Consider the following 17,904-nt stretch of genomic DNA (forward strand, 5'->3'; position numbering starts at 1 on the left):
AACCTACGGTCAGCGTACATACGCTTTACCGCTAAGGCTTCCAAGTCCTTAATAACCAAGTCCCTAAACACTCCCAATGACGGGGCTAGAGGACCAGGGGGACTAAACAAGGAGGCATTTGACAAATGGGAATCTTTAATGCCTTCTCTCACTTGAACAGAGTTCCTAACGGGGTTTGAAAGCATGTAACGCTTGATATTAAGCTTGCGTGTATACTTCTGTACATCCATAAAGACACTGAATTTGTCTAATGGTTTGAAGGGGACATGCTTTAAACCCCGGTCTAGGACAAAGAGTTCATCATCAGTGAGAGTTGCTCAGATTAAAGATACCGGCGCCCCTTAGGTTCTTTTTCTTTTCTTTCCTGTTCCTTCTTCCTCCTCTAGTTCCTCGTTTCGACTTACGTTCTGATCGTAGTCGTAGCGATCCCTCAGAAAAAAATTTGGATATCTTTGAGGATGTTGTGTTCTCCATGGTGAATCATATCCTCTTTCTTCGGGATGGTTATTCCTATAGGAGGAAGGTTGGGGGTGCCGTGTGAGAAACCTGTCCTCATATTTATCGTATTCACCCTGGAAATTATCCAACGGGGTATAAGAATTATAAGTAGGAGTATAGTACTGATTATACTTAGGTTTCTTGTGTTTTTTTCTTTTATTCTTATTTTTAGGGCCTCTATTGGGAGTGTGTGATATTGAGAGGTGCTAGGACCAAACTGGTACTGTTTCCCTGTGGGTCTCAGGTAAGGGCCAGATGGTCTGGCAGAAGGCGGAGTCCTAGGGGGAAAACGGTGTGGGGTATCGACCGAGATCCTTCTTATTGGTCTCAGGTCGACCACCCCACCTTTATTAGCACTAGGAGCACCGCTGGTCTCCCCCTGGGAGTCCAATTGTGTAGAGGGTTGTGTCCCCTCATTGGTCAACTCTGCCCTCTTCTTTTGCCACTTAAAAACAAGATTAGTACTGTAATCACCGGCATTTCTAAAATATTTTTTCTTTTCTTATATTTTTGCTCAGACTCCTCCTTTTCTAAGATTTTTTTAAGATCCTCAGACCTAGTCTTAAATTCAGGGGTGTCTTTATGCGGGGATAGTAATGTTTTAAGGGTGGTGAGTTCCTCATCCAATCTGGTAAGTTTTTGTCTTTTGCGAGAAATTAAAAATCTTAACATGTTAAGACCTGCATCATTAAAAAACTTAAACCATAGCGTGATATCCTTCTCGGTCTCTTGAGTATTCACCTCCCATCTGAGACTCCGTAGGACAAACCCTTCCTCAAGATATTTCTCGAGGAGAGCTATGTCCAAATTAGTATGGGTCTCTGTAACCATGATGTTACGTAATCTAACGAATATGCCTCCAATAACCGACCTATTAGGGTCAGGAGAGCCTTCAAAGGCATCCTTGAAATCGGTGACATGACTCGTCCTATATGAAAAAATATCCATGTATATATGTGATAATAAAACCACAAACCAGCAGCAGCTAACAGAAGATATTGGACACAGATAAAAAAGAAGAAAGATAGCTGCGCTACAATACACAAATAAATAGTTTAGGCTGCCAGTACAAAGGTGATATCAGACCAAAGAACAGTAAATAATAAAGTACAGCGCCAAAATAGCAAATACTGAAAAACACAGATTGTAGGTTTTGCAAAGTCCGAATAATCATGTGAGACCAGTTGCTGAGATGCAGAAAGGAATGCAGAAAAGTCCGACACCATAGACAGGAACACAATCCTGACGGTCACCACGTGCACAAATGAGGTATTGCTCTTACCAGAACTGTAGACCCCCTGTTAAGGAAGGTCAGCCAAGCCAAAAACGTAGAAATAACCACCAGGGTAGGTCCACTCAAAGTCCTGCACCAGATCCACCAGTAAACTTCATCAAACATATGGTATCCCCAAAGATTAAATAGCCTTGGATAGTAGATGGTGTGGTCCCTCCAAAAAACAAATGAGGCTCCAATGGTGAAGTATATATATATATATACATTTATTGAAAGGTAAAAACAGGGAATAAAACTCACATGGCATCAAATGAAAACGGCATGTAATCCCAGTTGTAGTCGCCGCGGCTGGAGGCGTGTCTGCATGAGGGCTGGCGTACTCACGCGTTTCGTCTTCGTCAGACGTTTTCAAAGGCAAAGCCCTTCACATGCATTTATAGTGTCCCCTCGTTGGAAATGCGGTAACGCACTTCCGCTTCCAGTATGCAATGACGCACTTCCGGTCACGGCGCGCGTGACGACTCACTTCCGGCAAGAGGCGCAATGAAGCACTTCCGCCCGACCTTACAGTGACCAGGAACGATCAGATGAGGCACAACCGCTGGCCATAATCCACCTGACCTGCACATCACTTCGGGAATAACAAGTCAGAGGGAAATGACGCAGGCTAAGCGGCGCACCACCAAGATCGTCAAGCACATTGTCACTGATTTCACTGAAAGCTATGCCATTAGGATTAGCAAAAGCAAAACCAACCCATTTAGTAAGCAAATTCATATGCAAACAAATGAATTAATATGCAATCGACAAGCCCACAAAGAAGGTGTAAAGCACATAAAAAAAACCCTAAGTGGCATGTGAGACAAAACACTAAATCCTGAAAAAATCATGTAAGATATAATAAATAATACATCTCATAAGATAAAAATATCACATATTATATGGCGAATGATACACCACCTACAATAAATGACACAGAGCATCATTGATTAATAGTGTGTAAACCAAACTGTACCTGCTTGGAGGATTATCTGATCCAATCTCAGACGTTGAAGGATAAATTTCTGGATAAGGGATTTGGACCGGGTGATCAATGAAGTGGCAAACATTGATAGATCGGATATGCTGCAGGAGAGACCAAGGGATAGTGGTGGTAACGGGAGTTTCACCACTTCCTTTGTGACCTCATACACTCAGCAGTATCAAGATATCAAAAGAATCTTTTCCCGACACTGGAAGGTGCTGAGGAACGATAGAGTCTTAGCCCCAGTGGTTGGTGAGTATCCCACTGTGGTCTACAGGGGGGCTCCACCTCTTAGATTGAGAGTAGCACCGAACATCGTAGATCCACCCATGAGAAACACCCACCTTTTTCCAGAAATTAAAGGTTTCTTTCCCTGTAGGAGATGTGTAGTCTGTAGAGCTAATGCCATTAAGGACAGAAAGATGACCTCTTTTTTTCCAAGACAACACATAAGACTTATTCCATTGATAAGTTTATCACTTGCTCTACACGCAATGTGGTTTACCTGTTGGAATGCCCATGTGGGTATAAATATGTGGGCAGGACCACCAGGGAGATGCGGATTAGGGTCAACGAGCATCTTGGCAACATTCGCCGTGGCTTCCCAAAGCACAGCGTATCCAGACATTATTTGGAGTGTCATCACAAGAAATCAGCTGGCACCAAGATCATTGGCATTGATAGTTTTACTGCCCATTGGAGGGGCAGTAACGTGAGGAGGGTGATTTCCCATCGTGAAACTCGCTGGATTTTTTAGCTCAAGTGCTACACCCCTCATGGCCTTAATGTGGACTGGGACGTCAACTGTTTCATTAACAATAGTTGAGGGACATGTTGGCTTCCCAGTCCAATATGTATTTAAATCTCCATGATCATTTTTATTTGATGATGCATTTTTATTAGTGTGTATGGTTTATACCTTTTTATATATTTTTTACATTTATGTATCAGATTTGGAGGTGTGAATACATTTATCATTTTGACTATGATCATTATGATTTTTTGGTTTACACACTACTAATCAATGATGCTCTGTGTCATTTATTGTAGGTGGTGTATCATTCGCCATATAATATGTGATATTTTTATCTTATGAGATGTATTATTTATTATATCTTACATTATTTTTTCAGGAATATTTAGTGTTTTGTCTCACATGCCACTTAGGGTTTTTTTTTTTTATGTGTTTTACACCTTCTTTGTGGGCTTGTCGATTGCATATTAATTCATTTGTTAGCATATGAATTTGCTTACTAAATGGGTTGGTTTTGCTTTTGCTAATCCTAATGGCATAGCTTTCAGTGAAATCAGTGACAATGTGCTTGACGATCTTGGTGGCGCGCCGCTTAGCCTGCGTCATTTCCCTCTGACTTGTTATTCCGGAAGTGATGTGCAGGTCAGGTGGATTATGGCCTGCAGTTGTGCCTCATCTGATCGTTCCTGGTCACTGTAAGGTCGGGCGGAAGTGCTTCATTGCGCCTCTTGCCGGAACCGGAAGTGCGTCGTCACGCACGCCGCGACCGGAAGTGCGTCATCGCATACCGGAAGCGGAAGTGCGTTACCGCATTTCCAACGAGGGGACACTATAAACAGCGTGCTGCATGTGGAGGGCTTTGCCTTTGAAAACGTCTGATGAAGACAAAACGCGTCAGACACGCCAGCCCTCATGCAGACACGCCTCCAGCTGCGGCGACTACAGCTGGGATTACATGCTGTCTTCATTTGATGCCATGTTAGTTTTATTCCCGGTTTTTACCTTTCAATAAATGTATATATATACTTCACCATTGGAGCCTCATTTGTTTTTTGGAGGGACCACACCATCTACTAGCCAAGGCTATTTAATCTTTGAGGATACCACATGTTTGATGAAGTTTACTGGTGGATCTGGTGCAGGACTCTGAGTGGACCTATCCTGGTGGTTATTTCTACGTTTCTGGCTTGGCTGACCTTCCTTAACAGGGGGGTCTACAGTTCTGGTAAGAGCCATACCTCATTTGTGCACTTGGTGACCGTCAGCATTGTGTTCCTGTCTATGGTGTCTGACTTTTCTGCATTCCTTTCTGCATCTCAGCAACTGGTCTCACATAATTATTCGGACTTTGCAAAAGCTGCAAACTGTGTTTTTCAGTATTTGCTATTTTGGCACTGTACTTTAAGTCTAGGAAATAGACAACCATTTTTTTTACATGAAATCTAATTTCTCCCCTTTATAGCAGACTATTAACAAGGCTTCAAAAAGTCTGCTGCAAATACGTATATACTATTTTTAGTCTTCAGTTCAAAAAATTGTATCAATATTGTATCAATTCCTGATGCCAATACATGGCAGCATTCACGTGATATAGCTCCACCCCTATATCCACCCACAGGACCTGTTTAAATCTATAAAAGTCTAACTGAGAGCAGTCTCCCCTATTCTCTGTATAAAGCACAAAGATAAGAGGGAGGGTCCATATGCTGCCATGTATTGGCGTCAGGAAAGGAAAATGATGGTAAGTATCGATACAATTTTCCAACTTCCTGAGGCCAACATGGCAGCATACACATGATAAATAATAAGCTTCTGAGATGGAGGATCTAATGTTGCAAACTTAGTCTTTATTTGACAATAGACATAGAAGCTTGAATAGCTTTCCTTACAAACTCTACTGTAGTAAGAGCTGCAGGATCCACCCTGTAGTGTCTCAAGAACATGTGGTGAGTAGACCAGCTTTCTGCTCTGCACACTGTTTCCAGGGACACCCCTGCACGCGCTGCCCAAGAAGAAGATACCGCTCGGGTTCAATAAGCTCTAACTACCTCCGGAGGATCCCTTCTAGCTGCTCTACAGTGGGTACGGAAAGTATTCAGACCCCCTTAAAATTTTCACTCTTTGTTATATTGCAGCCATTTGCTAAAATCATTTAGGTTCATTCTTCTTCCTCGTGAATGTACACATAGCACCCCATACTGACAGAAAAACACAGAATTGTTGACATTGTTGCAGATTTATTAAAAAAGAAAAACTGAAATATCACATGGTCCTAAGTATTCAGACCCTTTGCTCAGTATTTAGTAGAAGCCCCCTTTTGATCTAATACAGCCAGGAGTCTTTCACACCTGGATTTGGGGATCCTCTGCCATTCCTCCTTGCAGATCCTCTCCAGTTCTGTCAGGTTGGATGGTAAACGTTGGTGGACAGCCATTTTTAGGTCTCTCCAGAGATGCTCAATTGGGTTTAAGTCAGGGCTCTGGCTGGGCCATTCAAGAACAGTCACGGAGTTGTTGTGAAGCCACTCCTTCGTTATTTTTGCTGTGTGCTTAGGGTCATTGTCTTGTTGGAAGGTAAACCTTTGGCCCAGTCTGAGGTCCAGAGCACTCTGGAGAAGGTTTTTGTCCAGGATATCCCTGTACTTGGCCGCATTCATCTTTCCCTCGATTGCAACCAGTCGTCCTGTCCCTGCAGCTGAAAAACACCCCCACAGCATGATGCTGCCACTACCATGCTTCACTGTTGGGACTGTATTGGACAGGTGATGAGCAGTGCCTGGTTTTCTCCACACATACCGCTTAGAATTAAGGCCAAAAAGTTCTATTTTGGTCTCATCAGACCAGAGAATCTTATTTCTCACCATCTTGGAGTCCTTCAGGTGTTTTTTAGCAAACTCCATGCGGGCTTTCATGTGTCTTACACTGAGGAGAGGCTTCCGTCGGGCCACTCTGCCATAAAGCCCCGACTGGTGGAGGGCTGCAGTGATGGTTGACTTTCTACAACTTTCTCCCATCTCCTGACTGCATCTCTGGAGCTCAGCCACAGTGATCTTTGGGTTCTTCTTTACCTCTCTCACCAAGGCTCTTCTCCCCCGATAGCTCAGTTTGGCCGGACGGCCAGCTCTAGGAAGATTTCTGGTCGTCCCAAACGTCTTCCATTTGAGGATTATGGAGGCCACTGTGCTCTTAGGAACCTTAAGTGCAGCAGAAATCTTTTTGTAACCTTGGCCAGATCTGTGCCTTGCCACAATTCTGTCTCTGAGCTCTTCAGGCAGTTCCTTTGACCTCATGATTCTCATTTGCTCTGACATGCATTGTGATCTGGAAGGTCTTATATAGACAGGTGTGTGGCTTTCCTAATCAAGTATAATCAAACACAGCTGGACTCAAATGAAGGTGTAGAACCATCTCAAATATATGAGTGTCACAGCAAAGGGTCTGAATACTTAGGACCATGTGATATTTCAGTTTTTTTTTTTTAATAAATCTGCAACAATGTCAACAATTCTGTGTTTTTCTGTCAGTATGGGGTGCTATGTGTACATTCATGAGGAAGAAGAATGAACCTAAATGATTTTAGCAAATGGCTGCAATATAACAAAGAGTGAAAAATTTAAGGGGGTCTGAATACTTTCCGTACCCACTGTATATGCATTATGAATAGTTTTAACTATCCAAGCTGATATGGTTCTGGCTGAAGCTTCCTTGCCTTTAAGTCTACTGGCAGGTAGGATGAAAAGGCTTTCAGAATGTCTAAATGTGGAAGTAACTTGGAGATAGCACTTGAAGACCATGGGAATGTCCAGCTCTCGCAGGTCAACATCGGATTCTTATGGAAATGCCGGTAGCACCCACTCACTAGAGAGGTGAAAAATCAAGGCCACCTTAAGAACAACGTGATCTAATGGTCTCACCACGACCCTGTCCGGGAAAAACACGGTATAAGGCTCAGCAGCCCCCAGAGCTTGGAGCTCTGGCACTCTCCTACCTGAAGTTATGGCTATTAGGAAAGCCATTTTAAGGGTAATATTCCAAAGAGAACAATCCTCCGTAAGGAGCATAAGGAGGATTTGCCAGGAATTTAATGACTTTTGCCAGGTCCCATTGGGGAAACCTATTCTTTTTGGGAGGGCGTAGCCTGAGCATCGCTTTCATGAAGCGTTCTACTAATGGATTTGTTGCCCACTTCTTTTTGGTAAAGGCTGATATGGCCGAGATCTGTATCTTCATTGAACTCAGGCTGAGACCTAAATCTAGTCCAGATTATAGAAACAATAGAATTTGTGACACCTTGGGGTTACTGAGTTCGAACTGATGCTTGGTCGCAAAGCTGGCGAATTTATCCCATATCCTGGAGAATATGCCGTTTGTAGACTCTTTTCTGGAGATCTGTAAGGTTCTAATGACCTCCGGGGAACATCCTAAGTTTTGTAACCCTTGCCTCTCAATTTCCAGGCCACTAGGGCTAGTCGACATGGGTGTGGCATGGCAGCATGAACGGGGGGCACATGCTGAAATCCATTGCTAGTGAGAACCATGGTCTGCGTGGCCAGTAGGGTAGAATCGCGATAACCGTCAGATTCTCTGCCAGCAATCTCCTCAGAAATTTTGAGAGCCCACTCGTTGGGATCCTTGAATTGCCTGGATAGGCGATCTGCTTCCAGGTTCTGACTCCCTGGAAGATATATTGCCCTCAAGTCTGACAAGTGTTGCTGTGCAAATGACATTATCGGTTCCACCTCTGTATGTACGACACTGCTGCCGTGTTGTCCATATGGAGCAGGACTGGTCGACCCCGTATGTAGGGTAGTAAGGTGGCTAATGCCATAAAGACTGCTCAAAGTTCCCTGAGAAGGGAATTCCCATCTGCCCTGGGTCTTGTGTAGTTCGCAAGTGGCACCCCACCCTGGTGTGCTGGCATCTGTAGTGACAACGACTCATTGTTGTAGTTCTCCTGATGCGTCCACCACCAGAGACTGACTCAGCCGAATGCTGATCCTGATTGGCTGGGCTACACGCAGCCTTTTCCATTGCATCAAGAAGCCCTGCTGGAAGACTCTTAGTCTCCAATGCGCCCATGGAACCATTGAGATACATGTTGCCATTGTCCCCGGCAGACTCATGCATTGGGCTGCTGACATTATTGGTGCCGCTGATGCCTGCTGGACTTTCTTCCTTATCTTGGGAATTTTCTGAAGAGGCAATGAAACTGTGGCCTTCTGGGTATTGAACTGGGCCCCCAGATAGACCATATTCTGCGTCAGCTCCAGTTGGCTTTTTTTCAGATTGATTATCCAGCCGAAAGCTCGCAAAGTGGACAAAAGCAGATCTCTGTTCTTGCAAGAGGTCTAGGTTCTGAGCCATGAGGATAATGTCATCCTGGAAATGATGGACTCTGAGCCCTTTTTCTATGAGAGAGGCCAAAGTCGCAATCAAAACCTTGGTGAAGGTTTGCGGAGAAGTTAACAGTCCGAAGGGAAGGCAGACAAATTGGAAATGCATGTCTCCCAATGCAAACCTGAAAAACCCTTTGGTACACTCAATGTATCGGGATATGCAGGTAGGCATCCTGCAAGTCTACCGCAATCATCCATTCCCCTGGCTGAACTATCTGGATTATTGTATTGAGAGACTCCATCTTGAGTCTCTCTATCTGGATGAATTGATTTTAGCCGCTTGAGATCTATTACTGGCCTGAAGCCTCCTGTCTTCTTCTGGACCAGAAATTGAGGAGAGTAGAACCCTGTAAATCTTTGACAGGTCAGGAGTACTATAATGGCCCCTTGATCCAGCAGTATATTGACGTACTCCTGAAGAGCTACTAACTTCAAGGCTGACTTGGTTGTCTTGGTGGGGGTGAAGGAGTAATCCGGGGGACATTGTTTGAATGGCCAATAATGGCCTTGTCTTACTGTGGATTAAACCAAGGGATCCTGAAAAGGATCCTGCCAGAACTGAGTAAATTTGAGCAGTCTGTCCCCAACTGTATGCCCCTAGGCCAGTCTGGTATCAAAAGGGCTTATGGGTAGTAGAGGGAGTCGCAGGAGCCTTATTTCTCTGCTCCCCCAAGTAGGTAGATTGGGTTCCTCTCCAATTCCTCCTAGAGTCCCTGGATGGACGAAAGTTTCCATAATCCCGATACTTATATGGCATTCCTCTAACAGGCCATCCTTTCTGTCTTCTAGCCTTTCTATCTTGGGGAAAAGACCCAACCTTCCCCCTGTAATGGCCTTCTCCAGTTTTTGGCCAAACAGGGCTTTTCCGTCAAAAGGAAGCTTGCTGCAGTTTTCCTTTGAGGACAGGCCCGCCGCCCAGGGCTTTAGCCACAAAACTCTCTTAGCTGTGACCGAGCTAAGCATAGCCCGGGAAGACCACCCTATGACATCTATAGCTGCTTCCCCTACAAGGTCTGCCGAGAGTTTTTTCTTTGATGACTTTGATGACTTGATGACTTGTTCTCTTGGCAGCTGGTTCTGAATCGCATACTCCAAATTCGATGTCCATACTCATATAGCACTTGCTGTAGACGTCAATGCCACTGCTGGCTTGCAGGCACTACCTGCTGCGAGGGAGTACTTTCTTAAGTCCATGTCAGTGCGCCTATCCAGAACATCCCAAATGGAAGTAGAGTCCTCCATTGGGAGTGTCACATTTTTGGCTAGCCTCGTGACTGCTGCATTCACTATTGGTGGGTTAGATAATGGTGCCCCATCTTCCTCTGTGAGGGGGTATAATCTTTTAAGCCTGTTGGTTGAAGAGGACTTTCGCTCTCCTCTGTCCCATTGCTCCTGAAACAGGCCTCTTATTTCAGTCATAAGAGGAAAGGTAGCCACCTGTTTCTGTAGTTGGGGATAATATGTTTTCCCTTTCTTTGGAGGAGGCTCTGGATCCTCCCATTCCAGCGCAGCTTTGAAAGCTTTAATAAATGGAGGCACCATAGAGAAATCAAAGCCTGACTCTTCCGGATTCTCTGCCGAGGAGGAAGCTGTCTCTTTTCCCTCTTCCCGGGAAGTCTGCTGTATTGCTGTATCTGGGGAATCAGCTCTGCTGAGCTGGAGTCACCCCTGATGTGCCTGGTACCTCTTTGGTTAAAAAGGGTTGAATGGCTGGGCAAGCTGTCCAAAGGAGTTGCTGCAAACAAATTTTCCTTGCATCGGTCATCTCCACATGACCAGCATTTGCCTTTTGGGCACTGGGCCCTTTGTGGCGAAGCCGTATGCTTTCTTTTTTGTGTACGTTTGCTCCCTTTGTAGTGAGATCTGACAGGACTGGAGGAATCACTCTCTGCCCTGGACAAGTCTTGATGATCCAGAGAGCCTCTGGACCTCCTAGAGTGGGAGTGTGAGCGGCCAGGGTTGAAATAGACAAAAAGGCATGCTCGTCAGGGCATAGGGCATTCTTTTTCTCCCGCATCTTCTTATATACTCAAAGGTGGCCCTTACCTGGTAATGCGGTGGTCTTGGCTATGGCTATGTGGGTAGGCTCATACTGACAGGGGAACCGGAAGGTGCAAAGGGAACTGCCAGGCCCGAAAAGGACAACAAGAAAGGAAAAGGGAGCAGGAAGAGCGTTAAATACACCAAATACATATACATACATATATTTTTTACCCATACCCATACCTGCACGCCTATGTTCCCCTATAACATATACATCCATATACACACACACACAAATATATATATATATATATATATATACACACACACACACACACACACCTATACACATACCTATAACCCTAAAAATCGCCACCGCATACGCATATCTTTATATTTTAACTGCCTATCATACACATAAATAATTTATATATATATATATATATATATATATATATATATATATATACACACACACACACACACGTATACATATACACATACATATACATTTTCCTTTTTTTTTGGCAAAGAACCCCCCCCCCAAATCCCTCTCACTTACCTGGACTTGTCTGCTCCTGGCTTCTTCAGTTTCCTATCTGGTGCCTTCTCTTTGGATGCCTGTGTTAAGAGGCATCCATATCTGCAATCTTCTGCCCTTTAAATAGGGCACCTGTAATGAGACTCTCCCTTTCCCTCCCCCGCCTTCCCTGCCTCCTCTCTACAAGCCAATGGAGGATTTTCCATTAACAGTTGTAGGGAAGGGGACACTGAACCATTGATCCCCGGGACCCTACACATACAAACCCTCTACAGAGAACACCCCCCTCCTGAAAAATAAAAATATGCATTTTTTTTAAAGACAGAGAAAAAAATGACAGAAGGAAAGGCTTTAAAAAAAAAGGAAAAATTTAGATGCTAAGCTGTTATAGCCGCTATATCCAGTCCCCACAGTAGGCATGCCACAAAAGGATTATTTTCTTTGAATAAAGAATACCTCAGCCCCAAAAGAAGGGGCTCCCCACCTTGTTGGTTCGTTTAGCGGCCTAAGATGTGGGACTGCGACTGGGAGAGGCTGAACAGAGGTGGACTCCGACATAATGGGCAGGTAAGAACTTATCCTGAGTGTAACGGTCTGTAGGTGTTGTATCTGTAGCACCCTCCTAGGTAGGGGCTAGGAAAACTTATCAGGGGTTATAAATGTGCTGTTGTTGTTAGCGGTAACCCTGGCAGACCCACATCAAGCACAACGGCTGGGAAATCTGCTACGTATCTTTGAGGACAAAAAGGAGAATGTGGGAGACTGCACTCAGTCAGACTTTTATAGATTTCAACAGGTCCTGTGGGTGGATATAGGAGCGGAACTATATCATGTGTGTAGCCCTGCTCCCAGGGGAGTGGCTTAATGCAGGTGTATCCTCCATCCGCATTCAATGACCATGTAAGCAAGACAAACGAAAGCACATAGTGTAAAACTGCTATATTACGTTTTATTAAAAAAGGACATGTACTTACAGACATCCACAAGTATACAGCATGATAGGTTCAAATTAGGCCAATATGATGTATCCTGACATGTTTCCCTTCACCAAGCATTATCAAAGGATTCAGCCACTATGTGCTTTCGTTTGGCTTGCTTACATGGTCATTGAAATGGAGTGGAGTTCATCTTTCCACATCCACTTGTGCCTGCGAAATGTTCAATATTTCTCCTGTGAACAGCTGGTTAAAAGAGGAATCCATATACATATTTCCTGCTATGCTCTGTTGACCTGCCTACTGTATAGTATTACAGGTCCATCATTTTTGGTAAGAGTGTTTAAGACTATACTTCATATGGTGATGGCACACCACTTTATCTAGTTGATCGCCCCTTTATGGATCCTATCCTTTTACATGTGGAGGATATTCATATAATACCTGCTCAGCCTTTATGGATATTTATATAATGCCTGCTTAGCCTATATGCTGTATAGTATCATAGGCCCACGCTATCTGGTAAGCATATACTATACCAGGATTTTCCCTTTGGTGACGGGACTCATATGTTACTGTTGGATTTTAGCATCTTTTCAGGACAATTATCATTCTGATTGTTTTTTATTTTTTGCTTTCTGGTAAATGCATATTTAATCTTTATACCTGGTGACGGGCTTGTTTGGTCACTTTATCTCTCCCTGGTCAGTGCACCTTTGTGAATGTTCCACATTCCACTATTCAAAATTTGTGGGTGATAATGTGTGCACGTTTTATGTGATACTTTATCATAGGTGGTATCACACTATATATATTTTCTTTTTATGTCACTTATTACAATCTGGTCTGGATGAGGAGTTCCTCTCTTCTGCCCCCGGTGGAGGATTATACATTCAGGAAACAGCACCAGATGACATATTCTTCAAAGACACCTGATATTAACCTTGACGCCTAAGTGACTTGCTTGCCTTATGATAGTGTAAGTCCACTTGCTCTGGTAAGCACATATATTTACTATTTCAACGGAGAACAAGATTTCTACTCTTTTATTTGGACTTTAGATATTTAGACTTTGTGTCACTAGTGACCATTTTTTTCACCCATGGATTGAATTTATGGGACATTTCATTAATGGAATTTAAATTTTCCATTTCTGAATAGGGGAGTTTTCTTATTTATTCACTTCAATATATAACTCTTTCAATGTTATGCACTTGATATATGAACAGTTTTGGGTTCATTCTTCTTCTTATAGCGCTGCACTTTATATTTTTTTATTCTTTTCACCAATCTTTTTGTCAGTTGGTAGTGCTGGCAACTTTCGTTTTTTGGTTAGCGCGGTAGTTACATCTTTTATATTATATAGAGAGTGACCGCAAATTAAGATTGACTATGCTTAGTAAATAACATAGAATAAACAGTATAACAATATTAGCTCAGTTATCAGAGTGCACGCTGTGTACTAGCGGGGGCCCCCTTTATACTGAATTGCAAGAGTCTCCTGGAGAGTGAGGCCTCACTAGTCTTCACTGGCAAGGAATCCTCAATCAATCAGAGGAAAGTAATTGTAATCCAAATATAGATGATGATGAACTGTAATCCCCAAAGTACTCAATAATTGTAATCCACAGAGATGAACGTAAAAGAGACCTGGATGCTTCTTTACTGGCTAACAGCCTATGACTGGACAGAGGGCTTAAGGCCTAGTTCACCCACCTCGCACTATATGTAACTGCAGTGTCCAGTGGTATTTCTATAACTCAATATGGCCTTCTTATTAAAACAGTTTGGCAGTCCTGCTGTGCTGCCACGCAGCTTTAACTGTCTAGCAGTTGTTATTACATGTTATGTTATGCTATGTTATTGGTATCTTCCTTGCACCCCTGCTGTTTCTGGCTAAATGGTTTCTCCCATCTCCATTTTCCTGCTGTATCTACCATTTTGTTTAGTTGTTATGAGGAGACTGCAGAGTGTGGAAGCTGTGTAACTTCATTGTAAATTTACCTATGGAAAAGCCTCTATGTTTATGTCTTTGCTAACTTGAAGCATAAAGAAGCATTGGAGAACACCTCTGGAGTCTTTATTCATTGAGTAAACTATCTGTTAAAGCCATCATTCAACCTGCTGCACACACTTACAGACTGGAGGTCTACAAGAGGGTCACAGGTACAATCGATGCTGAGACAGAACAGTAAATTTACATGGTGTACACAGCTTCAGAGAGTACATTTCCATGAAGAATCCATCACAGGTATCTCTGCAGCTTAAGAAAAGTAAATTTCCAGGAATACACAGCTTCAGAGTACATTTCCAAGAAGTACTTGAAGTAAATTTCCAGTTGTTTCATCACACAGGTATCTCTGCAGCTTCAGAAAGTAAATTTCCAAGACTCTGCAGCTTCAGAAACGTAAGTACCACACCTGTGTGTCACCAGAAGCATTACTCTGCATATGAAACCAGCCACCTACTGAATGCTTCATTACTGTTACAGCCTTCTGAGGTGATCCAGTTTGAACTAGTTCAGGCACTAGCCACTATTGTAACAAAAACATACCTCAGCCCAGCCTGCTTAATAACAGAAGTCACTACTTAAAGAGCTGAGCTCTGGCAGATTTCTAACAAGACACCAGAAATACAGTACTTATTATGTCTGACAGAGATCTCACAGAATTACCTGCATTTAGTCAAGATAAAGCAGACTCCTTACTTCATTCTGCTCGTCCTGTCAGAGCACCTCATCCATCCTTGAAGGCAAGGGAGGTTTATGAAGCAAGTAAGGAAGAAACATCTAGTAACTTGACTGCATTATGGGAAAAGACTTTAAGTTGTATAACAGCCACTAATGAAACTAGCAACAATTCTGAGCAATTGAACACTGCTCTCTCAAGGGTTAAGAAGGCATTTGAGAATTATAAAAGACTTTCTGAGAAGTACTATTCTCTATTGTCACATTCCAACATAGAGGAAGCTGCATTGGAATTAAAGGACTTTACTTCTACTGACCAGCAGAGGCATAGCACATATCTTGAAGCAAAGGCACAGATAGAAGGGAGATTGGCACGGATACATGAGACTACATCCTGCAACTCTGCTTCTTCCAGACACTCAGGAAAATCTTCTAGGTCTGCCCGCTCATATCATAAATCTTCTTCTAAGTCATTGCGGTCCTGCTCTATAAGGTCAATACTGAGCGACCAAATACTCAAAGCTCGCCAAAAGGTTGCAGTAGCCCAGGTTCAAGCCGCCTGCTCTGAAAAAGAAGCAGCCTTCAAGGCAGAAGCTAAATGCAAGGAAGCAAGAATACAAGCAGAAACAGAGGCTCAGCTAGAAATTCTTCAGAAGAATAGAGAAAAGGAAGTAGCTTTAGCAGAGTTATCTGTCTTGGAACAAGCCCTATTGGAAGAAGAAGGAGCAGCTTGTACCAGCTTAGCTGCTTGTCAAGACCCTGTTGAAAGGACCCTACAGTTTGTCCTAACTCAGAACCACGACAATACAGTCCCACCTACAGTTGGAGATTCTTCTCATAATCATCCAGCAAGTGGATCAGAAGGCAATGTGTCGCCAAAGCAAGCTGGTCAACTAGACGCACCTACTAACAGAGACCCTCCACAACTACCGCACGTCACAAAATCAAGTGAATCAACCTACGCAGCTCATGTGCCACCACAACCCTATGTGCATAGAGATTACAAGGGCACAGCAGAAGACTACAGAATTAACTCTATACCCCCTTTGATACAGCTCTCTTTGACTTCAAATGCTCAGAGACCTTCAGTCGACAGACCCTTACCTAAATTAAACCCATCTGCAACACCTTTCTCTCTACCTACCAGCCAACATCAGATACCAACCATGGTCCAAGACGGCGCACCATCAGTAGACCCTGTGGCTATAAAAACTGAAAGCACTGACATTGCAGAGTTCAGCAAGTATATGATTCGACGAGAGTTGATTACAACTGGACTGTCTGGATTTGATGACCGCCCAGAAAACTACAGGAGTTGGAGATCTACATTTAAGGCGGTAACCAAGAACTTGGACATTGAACCTCAAGCAGAACTTGACTTACTAATAAAGTGGTTGGGGCGTCAATCTTCAGAACAAGTAAAGAGACTTAAATCTGTCTACATTTATAACTTTAAAGCAGGCCTTGATGCTGCCTGGGAACGTCTAGAAGAAGACTATGGGAGCCCCGAAGTCATTGAATCTGCCTTATTCCAGAGACTAAACGACTTTCCTAAAATCTCTGTTAAGGACAATCATAAGCTTAGAGAGTTAGGTGACCTCCTTCATGAACTTGAAATTGCTAAGTTAGATCCTAGTTTACCAGGTCTTAGCTATTTAGACACTGCTCAGGGCGTAAATCCTATTGTAGCAAAGTTGCCTAGTCATCTTCAGGGAAAGTGGACTAGTGTAGGATCAAAGTATAAGTATGAGCATTGTGTTTCCTTCCCTCCCTTTTCTTATTTTTCAGAGTTCGTGCGGAAGGTTGCAAGATCCAAGAATGACCCAAGCTTCTTCTATCCAGATACAACCACCATTCCTTTAAGTACTTCAAGGGGTATTGCCACCAACAGTAAATTCAAGGATTTAAGGCATCCTATTGCCGTGAGGAAGACTGCAATAGCATCCAACGTCTTAGCTACAGACATTAAAGCTAGCAATCTTAATCAACAGTGTCCTATTCATAATGCGCCACACTCTCTCTCCAAATGTCGTGCATTTAAGGACAAGCCTATTGAAGAACGCAATTAATTTCTCAAAGAGCATAATATCTGTTTTAAGTGTTGTGCATCCTCCGATCATTTAGCTAGAGACTGTAAGATCGCCATCAGATGTTCTCTCTGCAACAGTGCCAAACATGTGGACGCTCTTCATTCAGACCTGTTCAAAAGGAAACCTTCACCCGGCAGCAACCCCAAGACTACATCAGGTGATGGCGGGGAGAGAACTGAGCAATATGCCGACCCCGTAACCACAAGGTGTACAGAGGTATGTGGAGAAGGGCTTCATAGCAAGTCTTGTAGCAAGATATGTCTTGTAAGAGTTTTTCCTGAAGGATGTCCACAAAATTCCATAAAAATGTATGCCATACTCGATGATCAGAGCAATCGCTCATTGGCCAGTACAGAATTCTTTGACCTATTCAACATTCAAGGAGAGACCTGGTCTTATACCTTGCAGACATGTGCAGGAAAGGTCAATACTTCTGGAACAAGAGCCCATGGCTTCATAGTTGCATCAGAATATGAGGACACAGAGTTTCCTCTTTCAACTCTAATCGAATGTGATCAGCTACCGAACAACAGAGAAGAAATCCCCACACCAGAGGTTGCACGTCATCACCCTCATTTGAGCCACATTGCTAACTACATTCCACCACTTAACAAGGATGTTAAGATTTTGATTCTACTAGGGAGAGACATTCCTAGAGTTCATAAAATAAGAGAGTTATGTAACGGTCCAGATGATGCTCCTCAGGCCCAGAAACTTGATCTTGGATGGGTGATAATAGGAGAAGTCTGTTTAGACCAATCTCA

General features: G+C 43.3%; 1 protein-coding gene across 1 annotated transcript; it reads left to right on the forward strand.

The window, feature by feature from the left end:
* Window positions 1-15,010: 15,010 nt before the first annotated feature.
* LOC309551230 (uncharacterized protein) lies at window positions 15,011-16,872 on the forward strand (the record flags this gene model as incomplete). The annotated part of the gene is made up of 2 exons (XM_082251735.1): window positions 15,011-16,440; window positions 16,839-16,872. The coding sequence occupies 2 exons, from the start codon at window positions 15,011-15,013 to the stop codon at window positions 16,870-16,872; spliced, it is 1,464 nt and encodes a 487-aa protein (XP_082107861.1).
* Between the last annotated feature and the right edge of the window lie 1,032 nt (window positions 16,873-17,904).

This window comes from Pelophylax lessonae, assembly GCF_965119305.1.
Source record: "Pelophylax lessonae genome assembly, chromosome: 3".
NCBI lineage: Eukaryota > Metazoa > Chordata > Amphibia > Anura > Ranidae > Pelophylax > Pelophylax lessonae.